The following is a 25100-nucleotide window of genomic DNA, read 5'->3' on the forward strand; positions in this document are numbered from 1 at the left end:
CAAATGCATTATAAGCCCTTTCTTCTGAATTTAATTTACCTGCCCCTGAATATCTCCTGTTTATACTGAATTTAATCATGTAGCATTCTCCTACCCAACTTCCTTTTCAAAAATGACTAAACCTGGGGCCAGAATCTAATTGAGAGTATAACTTCAAGTAACACAAGTAGCACTGCTTGCTTGCTTATATGATGTGTGTTACATTTTTGGCCGCTTTAACATTTATTTAGTTTTGCCAGTAAAGCTGAAAACAATTTAACAGACATCTATGAAAAATTAACAGCATTTTCTAAATAGGGGATTTTTATTTAATGGAGACCAAAAGAGCAGTGAGAAGTTACACTATATGTTATCTTCCAAATGAAGAACACATATCATTTGGAAATGTCTTCTCTTTATCTAAAATATATAACATTTTAAGCCAGGAAAAAGATAAAAAGATGAAAGTCACTGTGATGCTTTACTTAATCTAATTTAAAATATTAAGTGCTTAGCATCTACCACTGCCTTTTGAAGAAAAGGAATATCATTGGTTGATACAGTCAAGAAATGAGAACATCTGAAACAGGGTAATATATGGACTTCAGTGACAGGATTGGAAAAATCCCTTTATAGCTTTTAAAAAAATCAAACAAACTTGGCACGCAGTATCATCCTAAATAAGATTTTACAAGAAAGTCTAAAACATCTATTACAACAGAAGAGGAAAATGCATGTGCAACACTGGTGATACAAAATGACAAGAAACAGAAACCAGCAGGTAACATTTGAATAAAGCCTTCAAGCATTTCTAAAGCTATCTGTCCTTTTCCATATATATAATGCAAAGTGTTATGTATAAAATATATACAGGCATGACCTGCCAAGAGGATTTTGGTTTCCCTGGAGACTATCAGTTCTCTGTTGCACGGGTTGGCTTAGGGAATAAGAGCTATCTTGATAAATCCTAACCTTTCTTCCTGAGGTTATTGGATATGTCGGTAAATTTAGATCTTTGTGTTGAAGGCTGAATTTATAAAATTCAAGTTTTTAGAATGTTCTCTCTAGATTCCAGCTATTTCTCCTGGCATATATTTATTATATGCAGCAGTTACCTTGTGAATTGGGGAGAAGAAGAAAACCTTGATGGTAATACTTTCATGCTAGTTTTATCTTCTTGTTTGTCTTGCTGTGCCAAGTCTTTGATTTTAATCAGTTATCAGTGTATCATGAAAAATGTGCATCAGGTCATAGCAAGTGTATTCAGACACAGTCATTGCTTTGTTGACTTCTTTCTCCCCCCTTTTTCTTAAATGTTTGAAATTCTCTTGTCATTTTTCAGTTTGGAAACTAGGCTTCAGTCAGATTTATAGTTATTAGCTATCGTGTGAGTATGGAAAGAATTCCCCTGTAATGAATGCAAACTACTTCGTTCATCTCTGCTTGGTTAAAATTAAAAACAGTAATCTCAAGGTTGTTCTCAGTTGGTTTGGATGGAAATTCATAGATGGATATATGTACCTTTCTGCTTTTGACCTCCTTAAAGAATCAGCACATGCAGCATTTTATTGACAATAGGATATAGTGATTTGGAAAGCTAAGAAACGCTACAATTCTATTTCAGAGGAGGTTTTTCTCATCCAGCAAAGTATACCATAAAATGAATAAATTCTGCATAATTTGAAACTTAATAAAGTAGGCAATTTTTTGTGATTCTGGTGATATTATCTGTGCTTTTTTTTTACTGCAATGCTAGTTTACTTTTTGTAAAATTTGCAAAGAAACCAGTGTTACTTTGTTATATTCTGCAGTTCTAAAACCTGAAATGAAAATTTGCCAGAAATATGGAAAGAACGTTGAAGTGACGAATAAAACAGAGAGGAGGAGAAGGAAAGGAAAAGGAGGGGGTTATGACAGGGGGAAAAGACAAAATATGTTTTAAAAAGTATGGGAGGGAATGAAAAGATTCTGTAGGCAGCAGAGTTAGCTGTGAAACTTGCCAGTATTCATTATTATTGCTGCTAAGAAAAATGGCAAGCACATTACTTAGAGAGGGGGTTAAAGCAAAAAAGATGCATCAGTCCTCCAAATCTTACGATGCCACTAACTTCTAAGATATCAGATCTCTTCAGTGAGTTGTACTATTTTTTGCTCATTGGGTAGCTCCCCTTTCCTTCCTTTTGAAGTATTTGATAACTGGCTACTTGCTGTGAGAGACATGACCTGCTGCACTGCTGGTGGAAGTGATGGGAAGTCCTTCTTTAGCTACTTCTTAAGCTGTTAAGGAGAACAGCATTGACTTTGGCAGCTACAGTATTGCCATCAGCAGATTCATTTTGTGTCTGAAGGCTTTAGGAGAGGGAGCCAGTACTTTGGGGGGTGGTGGTGATGGAAATACATGTGAATTAACATGCTGGTCCTCTCTGTAGTTCAGAATTATACCTTTCTCTCCTCTGTGGTTCAATGTCATACTTGTCTTTTGGAGCTTACACAGATAACAAGTCTGTTAGGATAAAATGTAAGTTTCAACACTTTCTGTGTTTGGTTGGACATAATTGGAGTTTCCTTGGTTTTGTGAAATGTAAATTACCTTTGTTGTCTCTGTGTTCGGTCTGCATCAATTTAGGATGTAGAACCAAGCAGGAGGGAGTGACAAATTTAAAAAATAGCATTTTGAAGAACTACTCAAGTGCAGAAGGGATAGGATTTCCTCGGTTTAATTCTGTGCAAGTTTAAATGAGAAGCCCCTCCCCTTTTTCACCTTCTTTTATTTTGCTTTTTGCAGTCATTAACCCTTTTTACCTCTAGTAGGTGGTCTTCTGTTTGCCCATTTTGCATAATTCTGCCCACCAACTAATGGGTATAAGCTGTGGGTCATTTAAGAAGTGCTTGTTAATTTATTTAGGTTACTAAACTTCTGTTTAGTGATTGTTTTTTAACTTAGTGGAGGTGATAGCCTGGGTGATAACCACATCATGTTTGTGGTGAACATACCCAGTTCTTCAGATAGTTATCTTATGCTTGCAAGACACAGAAATGAAACTTTGACTGGGCAACAAGCAAGATAACTCACAGATGCAATGAAATTCGACAACACAGTTGTTCAGACAAGTTAATGTAGTCTCATTGCATCTGTGAGTCATCTCAGTACTTTCTGAGTTGGACTAATGCACATATCTGCTGTTTCCTAAAGGAAAAAAAAAGTGTTGGTGTATATGTGTGTATCTACATATGTGTATATGTACATTTCTATGTACTTACATGCTTTCAAAAGGTATATATGCATTTTCACGGTCTTTCTGTGGTTTTTCTCCCCTCTACCACCTTAAGAGACAGTGCTTTGCTTTTGAATATCTTTAACTTCCATTATTACATTTTCACTGGAAGTAAACACTAGGAGCTTATTGAACAGACACCTTCATTTATGAAGTACTGATTGCTCTTGCGTATTCATCCCTAATGTTTTTTTATGGGGACATTTATTGTATTTGTCTTGAAGATTGAAAGAAAAACCACTGAGAATGTCATTTAGCATAACTGAAAAATCCACGTGTTATATTAACATCCAGTATCTTGCCTCTGTTGAGAATAGTGAAGAATTTTCTGAAGAATAGTGGAGCAAGACTATCCATCCTCTCTATGAAATTAAGGAACTTCTGTATGCACCTCATGGAAGCTCAAGCTCTGTTCAAAAGGAAAAGAACCTGTAGTACAGCTTGCATAGCTGTTACTCCAAAAGCTTGAGCCATTAGCTCATTGAATTCTAGCATTAGTGTGTTTCAGGTAATTCAAACCATGTGATAGTGTCACAAGTACCATATATTTTCTGCTAGGTTAGTTATACTGCTTTAGAATTTGTTTGGTAGGTTGTAGTTCAGAAACAATTATTTGAAACTCATCACAAAACTTGCTGGAAATGTATTTACTGCTTTATGTTCTTTAAGTTACGTTATTAGTAGGTTTGCCTTTATTTGCATTAGAAGTACTCTGGTTCTCTGATAGCTTTGTGTTGTCGTTGGTGACTAGAAACTGTTTGTGGTTGAATGAGGAAAGAATAATTATAGTTAAGTGAGAGTAGCATGATTGCATTGTTCTGGCCCACAAAAAATTTGTGCTGCATGAAAAAGAGTATCTCGGTGTTTGTAACACAGAATGAAAAATTTGCAATAGATGGCTTAATTTTTTTTTTGTATGAGATTGACACTGAATGGAAATAACCTTCTCTCCGGATCAGTCTATAAATGTTTTGAGAATATTCAAGTAACAGTTTGCTGTCTTCTCCTCTGGGTAACAAATTGGCCTTAACAAGACTGAATAGTTGGAAAGGATGATGATCTGGATTCCTTCAGCTGTTCCAAACTACGTGCTAAATAAGTCAGTGAAAAGTGCCTTAAAAACTTTCTTATTTGTAGTACAGAGAGGGGATCTTTTCCAGTCTGTCCTGCATTATAAGAGAAAAGCCAACGCTTCACAATGGGTTGTTGCCCTGCACCTTCCTCCACTTCAGTTCTGATGTTCCCCCACCTCTCTGAGAGGGGCCGTGGTACCGTTCAGCCCTCAGGGCCTACACAGACAAACCCAAGAATTTTGGCAAACCGACAAGGGTCCTTCATTTAGGAGTCAGTGCTCAGCTTACCCAAACTAGATGCTCCTAATGGCACTGGTTTGTTTGTGTATCCTAATTGTTGTGACTGTGCACCTTCTGTCACTGCAGTTCTGCCTTCCAACAGGAAATCACAATTCCAGTAATATAGGTAATTCCAGAATTTCAAGTGGAGGGGAAATTCATAGAAACACGGAAAAAAAATGTGCTTGTTTAACCACTTGAATACATTACTTTTATTTCTGAACATTATCCAAATTAAAAGCTTTGCTGCAGTTGACGTGTTCCGACAAAATGTTTTAATGTAGGTGAAACTGCATCTTCTCATGGTAAACTTTTTAGTTAAATTTCTTTGGCTGGTCCTAACACAAAGACAATGTTTTGCTCTTCTGGAAGTTAGTCTGCTGTAGATTTGATTTCTTTAAATTAGATTAAAATTGTTGGAAAGAATTAATATTAAATTAAGAAACAGCAATCCTCATACTAAATAGAGGAAGTGTGCTTGCCTTGCAATTCTACAAAATGATCAGGGCTGTTATAAACAGTCATAAACGTGCTCGGGAAGAGCCCTGTGTGAAAACATGGGAAATTTTCTGGGCTTGAGCCAGGTTTGTGTCTGCACACACACGCCCACCCCCACCCCTGCTGTGTGATACACCATCTTCCCGCATTCTTGTCTGCATTCGTTGCTGCTGTTTAGTTTCCTGCCAGTGGACATGCGACTGTGACCACCTTGGTGGGATGCTTGAGGTGTGACAGAGTGAGCTAATGCCATTTTCCATGAGGTGGTCACTAGAGGCAGGAGGGAAATAGCTAGGTCTGTTATAAAGCCCTGCAGGACATCAATGGATGGTGTTGGGGCAACGACTGTAGTACCATATGACCATAATTTTGATTGTACCTTGTTTCCATCTTACATGCTCATCGCTAGATTTGTGAGGGACTGTAAATGCTAACGCCTGGACACTATTCAACTTCCTCCTACATGCTCTGTATAGTGCAGGAGGAAGATTTGGGTGCTTTGGAGTGACAGCAGCAAAAAAATAATGCTGAATAGGGAGGTGCATGGAGGTAGTGAGTAGGAGTAACTAAGTATGTAATGTGCCTGAACACTTGCTTCTTTATAGCTCACAGGCTCAGCCCTGCTCAGGGCTTTGAGCCCTCAGTGGGGGAGGGAGAGCTGCACTGCAGTTGACCCTGTGGTCCTTCTGTCAGTCACCTCCCTCTTCATAGGGGGGCTCTGTGAGTCCTGTGCTCCCCTGAGGAGGAGATGGGAGGGCATCGTTCTTTCTGTGAGTTACCTGAAGCATCTGTAGTTTTGTAGAAGGGCCTGCAAGATTTGTGATGCTGGACAGAAGAGGTACAAGAAGAAGCATGAATGGGTCCATAGTTCACTGGCTTTGGGTTCCTCAAGCAGGAATGGCTCACAGGAATGGCCATGGACTGGGAAATAGTCTCATCCTGCACTCTGAAAAAGAAAACAGTTGGACCTGTATTTCTTGAAGGGTCTGAGCCTGATAATATGTGTTAGGCCTGGTCATATGACATGGAGTGCAAGTTTGCAGATGGCAGCAGGCTGAGTGGGGCAGTTGACACACCTGAGGGGGACAGGATGCCATCCAGAGGGACCCTGGACAAGCTCAAGGAGTTGGCCCATGTGAACCTCATGAGGTTTAAGGAGGCCAAGTGCTAAGTCCCATGCTTGGGTCAGTGCCACCCCAAGTATCAGTACAAGCTGAGGGTGAAGGGATTAAGAGCAGCCCACTGAGAAGGATCTGGGGATGCTCGTGGATGAAAAACTGGACATGACCCCGCAGTGTGCTCTCAAAGCATCCAAAGCAGAGTGGCTGGCAGGTCAAGGGAGGGCATTCTGCCCCTCTACTCTGGTGAGACCCCAGCTGCAGTGCTGCATCCAGCTCAGGGGCCCCAGCACAAGAAAGACATGGACCTGTTGGAGCAGGTCCACATGAGGTCCACAAAGCTGACCGCAGGGCTGGAGCACCTCTCCTGTGAGGAAAGACTGAGAGAGTTGGGCTTGTTCAGCCCAGAGAAGAGAAGGCCCCAGAATGACTTCATTGCAGTGTTCCAGTACTTAAAGGAGGCTTGTAAGAAAGGTGGAGACAAACATTTTAGTAGAGTGTGTTGCAGTAGGAGAAGGACTGATGGTTTTAAGCTAAAAAGATAGACTTAGATTGGACATAAGGAAGACAATTTTTTACAGTGAAGATGGTGAAACACTGGAACAGGTTTCCCAGAGAGGTGGTAGATGCCCCATCCCTGGAAACATTTAAGGTCAGGTTGGATGGGACTCTGAGCAACCTGATCTAGTTGAACAGGTCCATGGGCCTTGCAGTGGGAATTGGACCAGGTGCTCTTTAAAGAGCCTTGAACCTAAACCATTCTGTGATTTTATGAAATAGGAGTAATATGCATGCAGCTACCAGGTAACTGAGTTGCTACATCACTTGGTAGTGTGGGTCTGTTGAGTTTGTCAGTCTGCCTTTGTTTCAGACCCCATGATGTGTCACACCGTGGGCAAAGTGTTTTCTTCTGTACCTGGTATGGACAGAGAATGTGTACAATCTACATACACACCATACTGATCTTTCGTTGTTTTAATGCAAAGGCAGGGGGACCGGAGCTAGATGATTTTTCAAGTCCCTTCCAACCCAAACTATTCTGTGATTCTATGAAAAAGGCTTATTTAATGTTCCGTAATAAACTGAGGAACATTTAAAATGCAGATGAACATGAAAACCTTAAAAGGGAACAAGGAATAGTTAAAAGGAGTCCCCATTATTTTTGTGGAACATTTTCATCTGTAATGTGAACTGTCATTAAGGGCTCCATCCGCCTCTAACAGCTGTGACTGGAATAAGAGCATAAAAGCTTAATCAGAAAAACATGTTGAAAAATGAAGACCAAAAAATCCCAACACTTAATTTGTTTTGTTCAAGTAAGCAAAGTAACCAAATCTTACAGGGTAGTGGATACACAGGGTAATAGAAATTTAAAGTAGAACTATATGCTTGCTCTTTTAAATAAAGTAGTAAGGATAGGTGCCAAGAAACTAAGACCCAAATTTGACCCCATATTTGACCATTTCAATAAAGAGAAATTAAATAAATGCCATTTTAGCATTTAACATTTTAGCTTTTCTGGGGCATAGCTATCATTTACGTAATAGGAAATTAAAAAATAATAAAGTTCATTTTATCTTTGTCTTAAATGTGTCAGGAAGAGGAAGCTGCTGTTTATCAAATAGAATAGAGTTAAAATCATCTAATTCTGTTGAGTATATATATTATATAAAGACGTACTGGACTTGATGATGGGTGTCATTAAGCACGGGCTAATAGGTGAATGCAGGGATTATTTTATAAGGCATAGTGTACCTTTCTTACTTCAGAGTGTTGGTTTATAAAGGTACCCAAATCTATTGTTTTAATATACAAAAATCAGAGTATTTTTTATGGATAGTTGCTGTTAACTGTCTTCTCTCTTAATATTTGATCAGGAGATATCTGCCTTGTTAGCATGGACCATAGCACAGTTGTCAGAGGTCACATGAGATGCTTCAGTTTGAAGGTAGTCAGTGGCTGTTTGTTCAGGTGATCCACTGGGAGGGAAAGTGGAGCTCCTTAACACAGGAGGAGCAAGTTCTCTTCAGTATCTGTCTCCTCAGTTGTGTTTCTCAGCCTTCTCTCAGTCCCAGGATCCCTGTGGTAGACTTTTTTCTGTAAGTTGCTTTTTGGAGATACAGAAATGACCACTTTCAAATATACATGACAACCTGTAGATTTTTATGGAAATTTACTCCTCTTATTGATTGCTCTGTGGTAAGAGGAGGATAAGTGTGAATATGTGGTCAGGTTTTTCCATTAGCAGCAAAGAATTCGCAAGTCCCTAGACCCAGGAAAGTCACCTTACAGATACCAGTTGTATAACAGAAACTTTCTTTCCTTTTGAAGGGTCTGTTAAGTTGTATTTTTGTATGTATCTGAGCACTGCTGGAAGTGTTTTCAGCTGCAATTATCAGGCAACAAACTAATTTGTCTGATCCATTCCAAAAGCAGCAGGCGCTACTGTTTCCACCTTCAACCTTAACCAAATTGAAAAACGTGGCTTCTTTCATTTACAAGTTTCTTATACTCTCATCTAGCTGATAAACAAAGGAATCTTTTGAAGTCACATTGGGAAATGAAACAATAAATGCAGAATATGGACCAGAATCTAAAACTTAAGGCCAGCTGCAGTTCAAGAGCAACAAGGTGGCTGATAAAAGAAGTCAGCATTATCTTTTGGCAAAATAAAGGCTTTAAGCACTGGCCTTACACAAGTTTTTATTTGGTTTTTCATTTGCTCTTTTACCTGACACAAGTCCCTGTTGTACACAAGTTTGATCTTCCTTTTGCTTCCAAAATGGCTTGGTTAGAATTCTCTTTAACAACTAAACCAAGCATTTTCATATATTTTACTGAAAATTCTCTAAGGTTTTCTAAAAATGTTAGTGCTTTTCTAAGGTAAAGTAAGGAAAGTCTGGACTGACAACTGATTTAATAAATGTTTCCAAGTAGGTCAAACTTACAGATATGCACCATAGAGGAATTAGCTGAAGAAATAACTGAAATCTTATCATTTAAGATTGAAGACTGTTTAAGAATGACTACAAAGCAAAGTATGTCCTTTTTTAACCTACATTTAAAGAGAATGGTGAGATTGTTAACCCAGCTTAATGCCCAGAAAGGTACTGGAAAAAAAGAGTTATAAAATAGCCAAAAGATGATGTATAGCAGGGATTTCTGCAGAGGAATCTGCATAACTCAAGCCACTCGGAGAGTAACAAGAACACACAGCATACGTTTGTAGATCCAGAAAACTGCTGAGACCTTGTGGGCATCAGTTATGTAACAGGAACTGTCTTTTTGCTGTGAAGGATCTCTAGTCTGAGGAGAAATTAGCAATAGTTCAGCATCAAACCAAAAAGATGTATTAACTGTAAGGCTTAAAATTGTTGTGCTCAGAGTCTGTTAAAATTCATAATTTTCATTAACTATTCCAGCAATTGAGTATGTTTATTACAGTTTGCCAATCTGAGAACTGACGTTTATACTGTGAAAGTCAGAATCCAGAATGGCCCTTGAAAACTGTCAGGAAAAGCCCTAAAAATCACTAAGAACAGGCAAATTGGCCACTGTTAGTTGGGGGGAGAAGAATCTCCTTTGGGTTTTTTCCCCCAGATGATGTAAACTGACATAGGATGTAGTAAGTGTTAAAGAGTTTTCCATTCTAGAAAGCAGTGGTGAGGCTTGTGCTGGATCACTGTGGTGAAACTTAGATACTATACTTGAAAAATGTGGACCAGTTGAAGAGAATCAGGAGAGAACATCAAAAATTACTTAGAAATACAGAAGACATGAGAGCAGGAACATTGAAAGGACTGAGTTTATACAGTGTAAAGTAAGATTAAGGCATGAATGGTATTAGGAATTATAAAAGGCTGTTGCAAAAAAGACATACTCTAGTGGGGAAGTAGCAATCTTGAGTTTAAGAGAGGGAAATTTAGGCCACGTGCTAGGAAAGGGTTTTGAATAGGAGAATAGAGAAGTGGTGAAAAATGACTTAGGGGGCTTGTGGAATTTCCATTACTAAAGGTTTTTAAAAATAGATGAGAAAAACCAAGAAATAACTAAACAAGAACTGATCCTGCCTCTAGGTAGTAGGATGAACTAGCTGGATGATCCTGCCCATCTCTATTTTCTATTACGTTTCTTTTCTAATCAAGTTACATCCCAAGGCTCCAATTACATGCATTTTCACACTTTCTCCTCGTGTTTAACTTTTAGGAGGAAGCAGTCAGTCTCCCATGTTAATGACTAGACTTTTTACTAATCTTACTCAAGAATGCTGTTACTACATACATACACCAGGCGAGCATCAGTTTTCAAATGGTTAAAAATTGGAGCACCATGACCAGAATTAACAGTATTGAGTAGTGTTTAGACATTCCATTGTATCCAAGTAAACCCCTCATTTAGAAATTAATTATTTGCAGTGTAGTAAAAAATATTTGGGGTTTCTGAGCCAAAAGAGGAAAAATGGAGTTGTAAAATCTGGGTTTCCCTACTTTGGTCCCCAGTAGGTTCCAGCAAGTAACTGTTGGGTTTATTATTTATTATGCATTATTCATTGTGCCATCTTTTTTTATGACTCTGAAGTGATTTGTATGCTGTTGTAGAAGGTAGAGCCCTATTGTCTGTCAATGTGCATGTTGCTTAGATCTCATTTTGTTTGTAAAAATAATAAAAAATTCTACATCTTAAACTCCTGGTCAAAAAGTTCCATTATTCTCTTCTGGAAAACGGTCTTATATGAAGAGAAAGACATACCAAGCACATCTATCCTATTATTATTTAAATTATTCCTCTGTATTATTTGGTTTGAATATTTATTAGTTTTTTGATAACTCCTTAAATAATTCATAAAGGGTAGCCATACGGTTTGATGAAAAAAGCAGTACAATGAAACCTTATTTTGCATTGCTGGCTTCTTTCATACAAACTATTCTCCGGTGCTTTTTTTTTTTAACAAAGGCTTGCAAGGTACTGGGAACCTCTGTTGTGTTTCTTGCAGTATCCCCTCCCTCTTGGTTTCAGTGGGAGGGAAGAACATCCAGCACCTCACCACCCTATATACCCTGGCGTGGTTTAGATAAAATAATAAACATCCTCCAAGCGAGATGGAAATGAAGAGGCAAAGGTCAGGAAAGAGAGTTGTCATTTCCCATAAAATATAAAAAGTGTATGAGGAATTACTGACTTAGAGAGAAAGAGAATAGAAGATTGTTTTAGGTGATTTATGGGATTTTCTTTTGAATCCCACAAGACTCTGAAGAAATAAGGGCAATTGCTGTACTGACTGAAATAGCCACGTGTATGTCAAGTGTCTTGACAGGAGTCAGCAACAAATACTCGACAGGAAGGCATAAAACCCTACAGTAAGCAGATTGAGGAAGGATTATTGTCATATACTTACTATGTTTCATCCTCATCTCTAATATGTATAGGTTTGCTTAAACCCTGAGGTGTAAGATTTAGTGTTTATTCTAAAAGGTTTCTCATTGCTATAGGTATGCATCACTCAGCATTCCTATTACCAAAATTCTCTTCAGACATATTGGAAGATACTTGGTCTCATCAGCATTTTGCATCAGTGATCTTTTAGTCTGATTTTATGTAGAGGGATGCTTCTTTTTATAGCTTTTGAATTTGATGTGTTCTGCCTTCATTGACTGTCTCTTTTCTCTTGTTTTGTGTTTTTGACTCATGGCTCGCTCTTCTCTACTTGCATTACTATGGCGACTACTAAAACCTAGAATATCTTTTGACCAACTGCCTTGTTTTTATTAAATTCTTCACTTTCTCTCTGCCAGACTGTGTAGTGAATTTGGCATTTTAATGTATCTGACTTCTTGTTTAATTGCACCAGTCTCTTGTGTAATACAGGTCCTTTGCCAAGAAGGACTGCCTGCTTGAAATCTGAAATACAAAATGGGTCTCAGGAAAGGTCAATTGTGGTGTTAATATTGTAGATCAGTGTGAATCTTGCTTGACTCTGAAGAGCCTGGATTTTAAAATACATGATAGTCCAGTGTCAGATTATTGACCAATTTCTTTTTGTTTCCAGCTGAGCTGCCAGGATCATCTGCAATCAAGCTCTCCTCCTTGTGTGATCTTCCAGCTCAGCTGCAAGAATTGTACCAGCAGGGCTTTGTCTTGGCTGCTGTCCACCCTTTTGTGCAACCAACTGATGAAAAAGAGAAAACTCCCCAGGAACAAATCTTCAGGGCTGTGCTTATCAAGAAAACAGAAAGGTAAAGTATTTCCAGTGAACTGGGATAAAAATAGACAATGGGATTTCCTGCTGAATTTTGACCTACATCAGGAAATTATAGCAGAGTTTACTGTGCAAGACTTGATTTTTTTTTTTTTTTTTTTTTTTTTTTTTTTTTTTTTTTTTTTGTTATTGGTGGGCTTGAATAGGCTTAACATGTTCTTCATGTTTACAATTTGTCTGCAGTTTGGCAGGCGACTTGGAGAATAACAAGTTGAAATATGCTCTGTATTTTGGGATGTGTTGTCATGAGAGGCAAACAAACAAGCCCTATGCCTGACAGTTTGTGAGGATGGTCTTGTTGGTACCCTTTAAGAATTTATTAGATTAAATTATGACAGAAGAATTGTTTGCTTAGCAAAGGCATATTTTGTGTTTAGACAGTTACACTTAATGCAATTAATTTGAGAACTGTAGTACTAATGTGTACTTCTTAAATTTATGTGTAGACTTTAGGCCCTTCTTTCCTCTAAACAATACAAGTTCTTTTAAATTTTTAGTTGGTGCAAACTCCATAAATAAAAAGATTGCTTTCCTGCTGTGTTCCTTTCTTAAAATGTATTCAGAATATTTTACATAATCAAAGTCTGGAGATGAATAAAGAAACAGGAATTCTGTTCTTTTATGATTTATGTGATTTCTAAAAAAAATCGATAGGCTGTGCTGTTAAATAGCCCAGAAGAAAATGAAAATGTGGATATTTGTAAAGATAAGATTTTTGGTTAATGATTTAAAACCTAATTTAATATTATCTGACCACCCCCAACTCTGCAGCTGCCTGTATTGTTGCAGCCATTTTCTACAGTTTCCTACATTAGTTGCATTCCCCAGTCCAGCCCTTCTTACAGTGGCCAATTCTGAAGGCTGGCAGATAATGAAATCTGTCTGCTGATCCTAGTTCCTCTCTTTGTGCTGATGCGTGAAGGAAAGGATGTAGCTGTTTTATACCTCTGTTTGAAAAGTAAACCACTAACCATTCAATTTGCTGCAGCCTGGTATCCAGTTGGTAGTGGTTATGGACAGGGTTGAACTTCAGCCTCTGACCTAAGGTAAAAGTTCTGCATTTTGTTAGCAAATACATGTAGGCATTAGGCATCACAGGCAATTTGAGCTTCTAAAATAACTCTTAATTTAACTTGACTTGATTTTAGTTTTTTTAGTACAGAACTTCATGCTGGCTTGCCTGATATTATCATTTAAATGGCTTCCAGTTTTATGGTCAAAACATAGAATGTTTGGCTGAACAGTGGACTTGTTGAGTGGTGTTGGGCTGAGTTTGCCTGGTTTTGGGGCCTTGCCTTCCCTGCCTACACAATACCTTGCTGCAAGCAATGAAAGTATTTACATGCTTGAGGTTGTAATGTTAAGTAAGCACTTAAGGACTTCTGTCGGATTGGGGTCTGAGGGTTCAACATCTTCCAGGTCTGAGCTCTGAAGACCTGTCAGGGAAGAGCAGCTTCCTTCTCAATGGAGTGATGTGGCCTTCAAGCCGGAGTGCTCACTGTGTCGCTGCACTCGTACTATATCCAGTAGTTTACATCTGTGCAGAATGACTGTGGAAGAGTACAAAATCTTAATTGGCTGCTCACTCACTTGGGTGCCAGTGTTTCACACACTTTAGACAGCTGTAAATGACTGTACAAAATTGAAGACAGTAGAGAGTCTTGAACCAATTAAATTTCTTTTTACATTCACAGTCCGTTTCTCTGCATTCTCTTATCTGTTGTTTCTGACTGCCTAGGGAAGCGGAAGAGACGTGGTGAAGCAGGAAAAAAACAAGTACCAGAAAGGGAAATTACATCAGTTTGATGTTTCATGTAGCTTAAATGTTCCTGAGTTTGGCTGAGAGTTTGGGAGCAGCTTCTCCCATAGTGTGTGGGTGCAACAAATAATTTGCGTTACCAAGTGCTATGAAGAGAGATGGGTGTTGCACAGATTTCAGATGACTATGGCCTGCACAGAGGCCACCTGTATCTGAACTGCAAGTTTATGTCATTCCACAAACTGCTGGGGATTAAAAATATGTAACAGTATGGAAAAAAAGATGTACTGTTAATTTTTTTAAATTAACTTTTCTCATTACACTGCTGATAATGATTAAATTGTATTTTTTTCCCCTGAGGACTGTCAGGTGTCTTGTCATGTCAAGGCAGTCTCTGTATATAACAGTTAAATTGTGGGTAGAAGTTAGGTCTGCTTAGGCTAATTGTTGATCAGGTGGTTGTTTATTTCTGTCATAAGATTTTAGGAGTAAAAGTAGTCCAGCCACAGTTGTAGGATCACTAGTAATGTCATTTATGCTGTGGGGTACAAATCAGTCCCTTTGGTGGTATGGTGTTCATGGGGAGCCAGGGAGCCATAAAAAACTGTACCTTGTTTTGGGACCCACCCTTGGGCTTCCTGGGCACTTGGCTGCAAAACACCTGAGGCAGGAGCTCCTTTCTCACTGCAGGTGTTTCACCACAGATGGCTCCAACACTCTGCACTTCATCTGTCTGTTGTCTGGCACCTTCCATTTTTTTTTTGTTTCCTGAATGGAACAGAAATGAAATTGTTGTGTTAGTGCCTACAGTAATGCCAATTCCATGTATACAGAGACAGAACTGAACGCTTGAATTAATCTTTAGTCAGTGTTGCACTTTTCTATGTCAGTTTTATGTGTTAAAATTAATACTGTTGACTTGTGCTTTGAGGACTTAGTTTTATAGCTCTGCCTCTCCAAAAGTAGAAAAAGGGTATGCCAGCTGCAGCAGATGATGGGTATCATGGAACACCATGTTGCTGCTGTCAATGGGATTTGCAGTGCCTGAATTTGTTCAACAGTAAAATGGAAAAGGGAGTGCTGAGGAATGTTGTATATTAGAACCTGGGAAAACAGTACCTGTTAGTGTTATTTTTAGCCTATATTGCCATTGTCCTGTAGTTTCAAAATACTCTGTGTTAGTTTGCAATGGCATTGTACATTAAGGTGACTTTGAAAGTCACTTTGATGGCTTTCTGTTTAATCTGTGCTGGTATCTCTGGCTTTGTTATCTTGGCTATGTAATCATTTGAGGTAAATATGGAAATAGGAGTCATTCCTGCTGTAGGACGTTTGAGGAAACACATTCCTAACATATATGGGAGCTGTATACGTTGAAAATCAAGAATTATCCACTGGAATTGTTAGGGAAAATATGAAATTAAGGGACAGATTTTTAAAAAAATCAACAATTAATTGTTTGCAGTGCAGAAGGCATTATGTTCAATTAAAGTAAATGAAAATTAAAGTTTAACTCTTTAGAGTCACTGGGCATGAAGGTAGTCTGCAAAGTTGCTAAACAGCTCTGCCATTGCCCTCATTAAATTTAATATAATAAATTTAAATATTTCTATAACATCTAATGGAATGGTGTACACTAACCAGCTGATTGGAAAGTGGTTTGGAAGTCACGTAGAATAGAGTTGGACAGAAGAATAATAATTTCAGTCCTTGTGAATACTTTGTTTCCCCCTCTAAATTTCAGTGGACTTAACTAAAAAGCAGTTGTCTGTTCTGTTGTCTGTGCTGAGTTCTGAGATATGTGGATTTCTTGGAGAAGAAATCTTGAAGAATCTTGTATCAATTATGTGAAGAAAACTCTTTGAGCTGAGGTTTTTAGAGGTTTTTTTTTCTGAATTTGGGGAAGGCTCTGAGTGTGAAGTATAGGTGTGCCCTGCTGGTTCACGTTCACGCTTGAGAAGAGTAGATTCACACTGATTTAGACTTAGAATCTCAGGAAAGGGAATATAAGCTGGTACCTGAAAAGCATGAATGTGTGACAGTGGGTCTCTGCTGATGGAAGGGACGGGGGAAGGTCCATGTATTTGGGAGGTTCTGGCTAACCGAGGTGAGGAGAGTAACACGTATGTTGCTTACATTCCCCAGAGGAACAGAAATCTGTAGTTCTTTGCGTGTGGAATAACCTTTTTCTCCTTGGCCTTTTATTTCCACACTCACTGGTTTTTTGCTTTAAACTTCTCTATGTAGGTGTCTTGGGTGCATTATTATTTTGTATAGCTTGTGGCTGTTGCAGGTTATCCTGCAGAGAAATTACAAAGTCAGCCCCTAAACAAAATTGTAACAAAACCATAGCACAAAGCTACTTTAACTTGTTCCCAGCAATCTGTAGTGTGATACCCCTCTCTGGTACCTTATAGTTCCAAAATTCACTGTTGGTTAAAATGCTTTGGTGTCCCTTTCTAAATACTTAGCACTGGAAAGGAACCTCCATTCTCTCTCACCGGGAAAGATTCAGGGCCTGGGCTCATAAACTGTCTGCTTATAATAGTTTTGACATGTTTGGAGATGCTTCATTTCACCATGATAGAGAAGCAGGGTATATAAATGGTATTCCAAAGAATTTCTCTCCGTTGTGCCATCTGTGTCTTAGGACATACCAGCTACAGGTTTTGCTTGCAGTCAGTAAAGGAATTAACAGGGAAACATTGCTCTCCAGAAGTAGACTAAGTAGTATAATTTAACCATAATTTTTTAGAGTTTCTAAATGTTATAAATTTCTATGTTTACGTCACACAGCTTTGCAGCTGTCTTCCCCTTCTGTAAAATAATGAGGTGTCAGGTGTTGCAGAGATTCACTTGATGAGTCTAATTCTATTTCTGTAATTTCCCTGTATCTGTTAGTCCTGACAAAACGCAAACTTACCATCACTTGGATAACAAGTACTCTGTTTATCTGCAAAGGAATTTTACAGACTGAGTTCAAAAGTTTATAGTAAACCAAGATTTTTATAGTGTCCTGATTTTGCTGGTATTTCACTTGGATGTTTTCACTTTGGTGAAAGTAACTACTTCGCATTGATACAATATATTTTTATTTTGGCTATAAATGGATATGTTGGTTTTCATGTAGGATTTAAGCTTGAAGATAAGAAATGTCTGAATTTATCGTCATAAGCATTAGGATCAAACAGGTTTGTGTGCAAATGCAATGTGTGTTGTTGCTCTCAGCAGGCTGATTTCAACTTAATGAAAAGATAATATTTATTCCATACCCAAGAGCCAACAGATATCTTCCTTTAGCTCAAAGGACAATGGTTTGAGTTTTGAAAGCTTGTTATTTGTTACAAGTTCAAAGAAATACATATTTCCTCACAATAACTTTTAACAGTGACCTGAAATAAATGTTCTTTTATCTGTGTCCTTAAAGTTATAAACACTGCACATTAAAGATGCCTGTGTATCGATACATACCCAAACTTTTCTCAAGAAACTCTATATACTATCATTAAAAAAAGTTTATAAATTTTACTAACAAATAATACATACTCCAGAGGTAAGGTTTCCTACAGTAAAGAAAATGTTTAGGGTTAGACTTGAGGCTCTTATGATGAAATATACTTGCTTTTATTTTTATAAAAAATGGTGTGGTTTGTGGCTGGGCATCATAAAACCTATGGATTTTTAGATGGTGTGTTCTTGGTTTTCAGATGCTCTACTTCTGCTGGATTTTTAACCTGAAATTGTAGAGATACCAGCCGCTCATGTTAATCACTTTGGTGTGGTTTTATTGTTTTCCTAATGCAGACCAGTTTGTTATGAATGTACAGTTCTATTTGAATGGTAGGGCTATTCCTGTGTAGTGGAAAATCTCAAAACTGCACTTACATTCTTAGCATCATCTTAATGAAATAGTAATTTTAGAGTGTCTGTGCAGTTTACAAGTCTGTTTTGGCTTGCTGTACTCATGGGCATAAGTAATTTCAGGAAGATTAGGACCAAATGCTGGCTTGCTCTGTTCCTTCTTGTATCTGAAAAGGTTTGGAAATCCAGTTTGTAACAGATACCAAGTTGTCAGCTTTAATAGTTACTGTGCAAGTTACTGGTTCTCCACAGCTGGTTGTGGTTTTTCTACCATGACATGGTGCTTAACAGCAAACAGCTGTGCAGGAAATGACAACCTACTGAAACAACCATCGTAACATATTTTTGGCCAGTGAACTTCCAATTATAAGTTAAAATCTTATTTATTCTATGTATAATCATCTTGTTTAGTGGCATTAGAAGACCAGTTTAGGTTCAGGATAACACTTTTTGGCAGTCTGTGGTCCTGAGCCTTTTCCATATTGGTAAATTTGAGGGTATCCTCTCCCCCACCCCACCAGGCATGCGAATGCTGTCCCACTGCTCGGCATCAGGTAGACTGAAATTTCACCTCAACTCTTTGCCATCCCATGGTTAAGGTTGTCCATGGTGGGCACTGAGGGTTCCTACAGTGACAGAAAAATCCTTCTTCAGGAAAATTGCTCAAGATAAACAAACAATGAGATGTATAACAAAGGAAGAAAAACAAATGAAAGCCCAGGGTGTATAAGTTGCCGTGAAGTTTTCTGTCAATCTCCATAGCCAACCAGTGGTTGTCCTCTCCTGGGGTGGGAGGCAGGAGGCTGCCCTTCCTCACTGCAGGGGAGGTGCTGGCATTGTTCACTCTGTCCCTTCTGCTCCCTCTCTGGTATCCCACAGTGCGTTACAGTGAGTACAGGGTGTTGTAATGAGTCTGGATGTAGCAGCTTTTTTGGTTCATCCTGGCTTCCAAGAAGGATACAGCATTAGTGTATCCAGGTGTGCTTCTTTCAGGCTTGGGCCTTTTTTAATTAACCCAGCGATTTTTTTTATCAGAGGAATAGAAGTAATACAAAACCCCCAAATGTTTGCAGGCAATGAAGGAAGATTCAATTTTCCAACTCAGGAGGACAAAAAGAAAAGGAAGAAGTTGCTGACTGTGCATCCAGAAGAAAAAGAAGATCTTTACAACTGCTGGAGCTTACAAATTTTTTTGACTGAACTGATCTCAGCATTTCTCTTTCTCTTCTCCTTTTTGTTGAGAAATATTTCATTATAGGAGAGTAAAAATCAACTTTACATAAAACCATTGCTTTAATTTAAAAATATTTTATGTGTTGGACTACCAGTAAAGTCCTGTGCTATAAAACTGGTAAGAGACTCCAGAGTATGGATTATTGGGTTATTTCTCACAATTGACATCAGTCCTTTTTCAGAAGAGAGCAGAGGAATGCAAGTGCACAGAACTGTGCTCCTTGGATTTTTTCTCTCACTTCTGGGACCTTGATAGATGTACATTTTGTGGGGGGTCCTATTTCATAGTTTCTAATGAAAGTGGTCCTAAAAGTAGTGCCATTAAATTAATCAAACTAAAAGCATATTAATTTCTGTTCATACAGAATTTACCTGTACCTAAAATTATCTACTTCTCTATGGCTATATTAATAATATTCTAGGAGTTTAATGAGAAACTTTTATGATATTTATGAAATACTTTGTGATACATGTATGAAATGCTTTGTTTATTGCATAGAGACTGGAAAGAATTTCTTACCCACCTATCTTTGCTCAGAAAATTATTTTTGTGGTCTGTGACATCCACAGCTGTTTATTATTTTCATCTGAAAAGCTATGGCTCTTGTTCTGTTTGTTCATTTTTGACAGAATAAAAGGCTTTTAAAGTTTTCCTAAAAAGGTGGAAACTACCAGTATAGACAAAGAGACAAAGACTTGCTTTTAACATATATGGACATAATTTACTTGAGAGCATGGAAAAATACTTCTCGGAGATATAGAGTCCTTCTGTTGGAAGATTTTAACTAAGGATTTTATGGCCTTTAGTAGGTTCTGTTAAGTGTGTTCTGTAAAATAATGTTCTTAGCAGAGTGCAGTTGTATTTGATGCCATTTCTTTCATGAGCCATAGTACAAAGGTAGCCCCCAAACTCTTAGAGAAGGAATTCAATGTCTGCAATTAAATATTTCCAAGCAGCAAGCGTATTTTAAAGTAAGTGCTTCTTAAAGGAGTCAAACAGGACATTTTAAGCAGCTGTAGTAATAAGCACTATATTTTTATGGATATCATCTGTATCTCACATAACTCTTACTCCTTTCAAAGAGGTTGGAAGCAGGTCCTCAAAAAATTGCACAGAATCAGAGCTCGGGGAGCTGTTCAGGGGGAGGAGAGGAATTAGGAGAGAGTGGTTCAAGGCAAGCTTCTCTCTTCCTTACACCTGTCTATAACTTCACCAATATAGGTCGAAAAGGATTTATTTTTTCAGACAGTCAGGGGATTTAAACATTAAAATATAGTCTTTCTTCTTCTTTCAGAATAATTAGAATAGAAAGTTTTCATGTGGGTCACAGCAGTGCCAGAGTTAGGAACAACCTTTGCCAAATGAATGGGCACAGAAATAGCATGACACATACTTAATTTCTGGGATTTGATATCTTTAACTTTGAATTTGAGCTGTAGTATTTTACAGTCTCTTGGAGGGGAGTGGCTTCCTCAGCTGGGCTGGAAGGGAGCTGCAATGAGTACAGTGGGTTGTCCAAGCAAGGGAAGTAGTGGAGGTGTTTGTTCCTTGCATTTGTAGAGTTTTGCAGTTGACCCCTTAAAATGGGATTGGTTGTCTAAAAGGGGCTTGGTTCCTTGCTGCCTGTTCCTGGTAACACACGTCTGGTTTGTAGTTATACAACAGCCAAAGCACTGGAGAGTTGTATTTGCTCCACTTGGTGTTGTATGGACTTGACTTTGCAATATTGAGTGACAGTTTTGATTGTTTATTGATCACAGGAGCATTAGAGAGCCCGAGTTCATATTATTTCTGTCTGAAACGTGGCTAGATAACATCAGGGCTACTTTTCCTGTTAGTCATATTCAGATTAAGAAAAAAAAAAAGTAGGTATAGTTGTAAGTATGCTTGCAGGGAGACTTTCTAAAGTTTATTTTTATGTTCTTGAGTTAATCTGTGGCAGAAAATCTGCATAGAATAGATTTTCTTATCTAGGACTTCAGAACAGCAAAAACTGTTGTCAGCAGTACACGTGTTGTCTCTCTCAAAATGATTTTTTATTTTCTTGACAAAGTTCTTCTTGCTGCTTAAATTAATTTGTGTGCCTGTTGCAGAGGAGTAGTGGTGAAATACTTAGTCCCCCAATAATGACTTGTGTAAATTCTATAAAGATGTTTGGAGAATTTTCATGAATACCAGTGCTCTGTTAAAATTTTTGTCCAGAATGAAGTAGAGAATGGAAGCAAAGATTATAAGAAGAACCTAGAAAAGAGGAGAAAAACAAATAGGGAAAGGACTTCAGTGTTACCAAACAGTGCACAGTCTGCTACCACCTGTTCAGGTATAAGTGAGATAAGAGAAGTGAAGTGAGTGTAGCCTGTGTGAAAGTGGGAGGATGAAATACAGCAAATGTCTGCAGTATTGCCTAGGAAACACTGCCAGTTTGCAGTCAGCAGCCTACGCATCGCACGGCTCCGGGGAGCTGTTACTGTCTCGGGAAAGCCCCTGGGACCATCTGTAGCTGAGGCGTGTTCTACGTGTCACACAATCCCAGTCCCCAGAGCAGGCCTTTTGCACAGGCTTGCTTTTGTAAGCATGGCAAGCCTGCCAAGCCCCTGTTCTGCTGTTTTGCTGCTTCCTCAGCACTCCCAGTTCAAGCTTGGGTACCTTGCTTCCTGTCCTGTAGATACCCAGGCATCAAACAACTGCTGGCTGGGATTAGTTCTTCGCTTGGAACTCGATCTGTTGATTCTCCATGAAGTGTTAGATAACTGTCAAGAATTACAGGCTAGCATTTATTTTGAATGTTCTTCCATGTGTTCTGAAAAACTGAGAAAGCAAGTGATTGTCTGGATATCCTCTGTTGATCAGGTGTGTCAGTTTCCTTTCATGGGAGTCTGGAGGAGATGAAAACTGCTTCAGTAGCACTGCTTTACAGTGCATGCCTGCAGACTGTTTCTGAAGATCATTCAGTCCAAACATTCCCTCGGCGTATTTTGACCAATACCTGTTTCCACAGTGCTGATTTGTTCAGCAAATGCATATGGCAGATGCCATTTGCTTTGAATTATTTTAGGAGTTAGTTTCTTCCGAAAGAGAAGGGACTTCAGGCACAGCTTTACATTTCTCAAAAACAAAGAATAAGGGAAGACTGAAGGTTAAACTATTTTTGATCAGCCCCTGATTTTTAGGTGTTGACTTGGAATGGATCTAGATAAGAGAAGGGGTTTCTTTTAACTGCTGTCTGTGAAACGCATCTTATATCAGGCTACCCTGTGGGGCCCAGAACATCTGTCAGACCATTGCATTGGAACCTTCTTTTTGTATATTCTGAGTTATATCACCCGTGCATCTCCTTGGTGTTGGCCCTAGATGCCAGGCTGCCAAAGTGTTTCTTGGACAGAAAAAGAAATCTGGAAGTCCCTGAAGCATTCCTCCATCTGCTGTCATTGGTGTGGTTTGCTCTCCTAGCAAGTGGGTGAGGTACTGTAGCTGCCACTTGTCAGAACTGTGTTGAGCTCAGTGCAGGGAATGTATTGGAACCAAAGTTCTGTCTGAAGTTTAGCTCTCCAGGAGAAATACTTATAAATGGAATATCTGGGTATCCACTTGTAACAAGAGAAACTGATTCTTCTTTTCTCTCTGCCTCTTTAGGTCTTCAAAAGGTGATGTCAATGAAGGATATGTCTTGGAGGTAGAATGCTGCTCCTCTTTAAACCACCTTTCAGAGAAAAAGGAGATCCCTGATTTTATTAAGAAAGTGAGTAAAAAGAAAAGAGGGGTAGGGGCACAAACCCCAAAACACAGTATGCTTTTATTTGCACTATAATTACTGTTTCTAGTTCTGTCAACTTGGCAGTAGGGATATGTATCACTGCTACCAGCTGAAATACTGCACTAGAATTTGGTGTTTTGTAATTTTAAGTATCTGAACAGCAGTTTTACTTCTTGACAGAAACAAGTTTGATCATATTATTACTAGAAAATGATTTGTAGTGTCACAGGAGAATGACCTCCCACAGATGATATCAGTGTAGAACATGGTCCTGTAATGTGCAACGTTTTATGTTGAAGCAATATGTATAGTTTCCATTTTAATGTCCAAATATCCTATTGAATAGTACTTTACCTAAAAGGCCTTTTACCTCCAGGGAAACCCCCAGATTATTTAGTTTTGTTTGAGTATCACATGTTGTTTATCTAATAGAGTTGGTACTGGTTACCTAAATACTTTTGTGAACCAGAATAGGGTTGCTTTCAATTAAGTATTATCTATACTGGGGAATTTGAAGAGAACACTGCAAGCATTTATTTATTGCCTTCTTTTAAAATTTATTTTTGACTCTGTAATATTCTGCCAGACTGGAAATTAGCAGGTTATGTCCATTTCAGTGAAAACAGATTCAGATTGTGCTTGCTTCAAATTCTGCAGCATCTGTTGTGTCCTGTTGCATGTTATATAAAGTAGCACTGAGTAGTGTATTTATTTAGCCACAGGCTGTGAGTAGGCATACTCCCCTAGCTTTAGTCCATTTGCAGTGATAATATTTCAAAAAATTTCTAGAAAAAACTTCAGCACAGGCTTTATGAGCTTGATGGGGACTCATCTTGACAGACTATACTCATCTTCAATCTTTCCTTTTTACTGTGAATTTTAAGAATTGGATTAAAAAGAATGCAGCTGTAACTATCTGATACTTAAAAGATGTATAGATTTTGGTATCAGAAAAACTGAAGCTTTCTGAACACATAATAATATTCAAAAATTTGAGCCCAAATTTTGTTTCAGGTCTAACTGTGTTATTACACTACTATTCTGATGTTATCTTGGATTATTTCAATATATTCACACTTAGGCAAAACTGGTGTAGTTATTGTATACCAGTTTCAAGATGTTTGATTTTGTTCTTCAGTTCTTTGAGTCAGAGTAGAAATATAGGCATAACTGTCACAACTGGTAGCAAAATTGTGCATCATTGAAACAGAAAATTTCTTTGCATTTGTGACTTCAGAAAGAGTATGGATAACATGAAAACAAAGTGACAATCCAGGAGTCATCTTATTTCCATAAATACCCAATTCTCAGACTCTTTATAGTGCATTTCTAGACATGGAAATGTTTCTGTTGATAGAAGCCATTTGATTATGGGGTTATGAAGATGCCTTTTTGAAAGATGATAATTTAAATTTTAATAGCAAGAATATATATTTACTGTTTTTCTGTAGGTTGAATATGTCGCTCATCCTCAGATGTTATTTGATGTAGAGAAATTTGAAGTTCTTTGAAGCTGTTGCTGTCAAGTGCATGCTGTGTCACTATATCTGATTAAACACATTGTGAAAGTCTCAACACTTTAATGTAAATCTAACTCAGAAACAAGACTTGTTTGGGAGTAGGAATTAATTGTCATATTAACTAATTTGTCTGAGCAACAAAAATAATCCATTGCTTTTAAGAGCAGATAAACCAGATGTTTACAAACAAAATAAATGGAAAAATAAAGGATGTTCTTCAAACAAAGTAGTAATGAAAAGCTGTTAGAGAAGGCAATTCCTTTCTTTAATAATGAACAGCCTTATAATTCTTGTCCAACTGTAGAATACAATTGAAGTTAATAGAATGTTTTAATTGAATAGACAAATCCTTTATCTTTTCGTAAGCTTTTCATAACGGAGGCCTTTAACACAGGTTTACCATCTTACTGTATTGCAAATTAGTGTATTTAAAAAAACCCAAACCAAATGGAATAGCCATATTTTCAAAACAGAATAAGAAGTCAAAATTTTCT

General features: G+C 38.1%; 1 protein-coding gene across 1 annotated transcript in view; it reads left to right on the forward strand.

Moving 5' to 3' along the window:
* RFTN1 (raftlin, lipid raft linker 1) overlaps positions 1–25100 on the forward strand; it is a 96977-nt gene that overhangs the window by 28271 nt on the left and 43606 nt on the right. Inside the window, exons 3-4 of the mRNA XM_039548519.1 lie at positions 12269–12455; positions 22966–23071. Coding sequence (XP_039404453.1) covers positions 12269–12455; positions 22966–23071 — 293 coding nt within the window. The remainder of the gene's footprint in view (positions 1–12268; positions 12456–22965; positions 23072–25100) is intronic.

The sequence above is a fragment of the Corvus cornix genome, chromosome 2, assembly GCF_000738735.6.
Source record: "Corvus cornix cornix isolate S_Up_H32 chromosome 2, ASM73873v5, whole genome shotgun sequence".
Classification (NCBI taxonomy): Eukaryota; Metazoa; Chordata; class Aves; order Passeriformes; family Corvidae; genus Corvus; species Corvus cornix.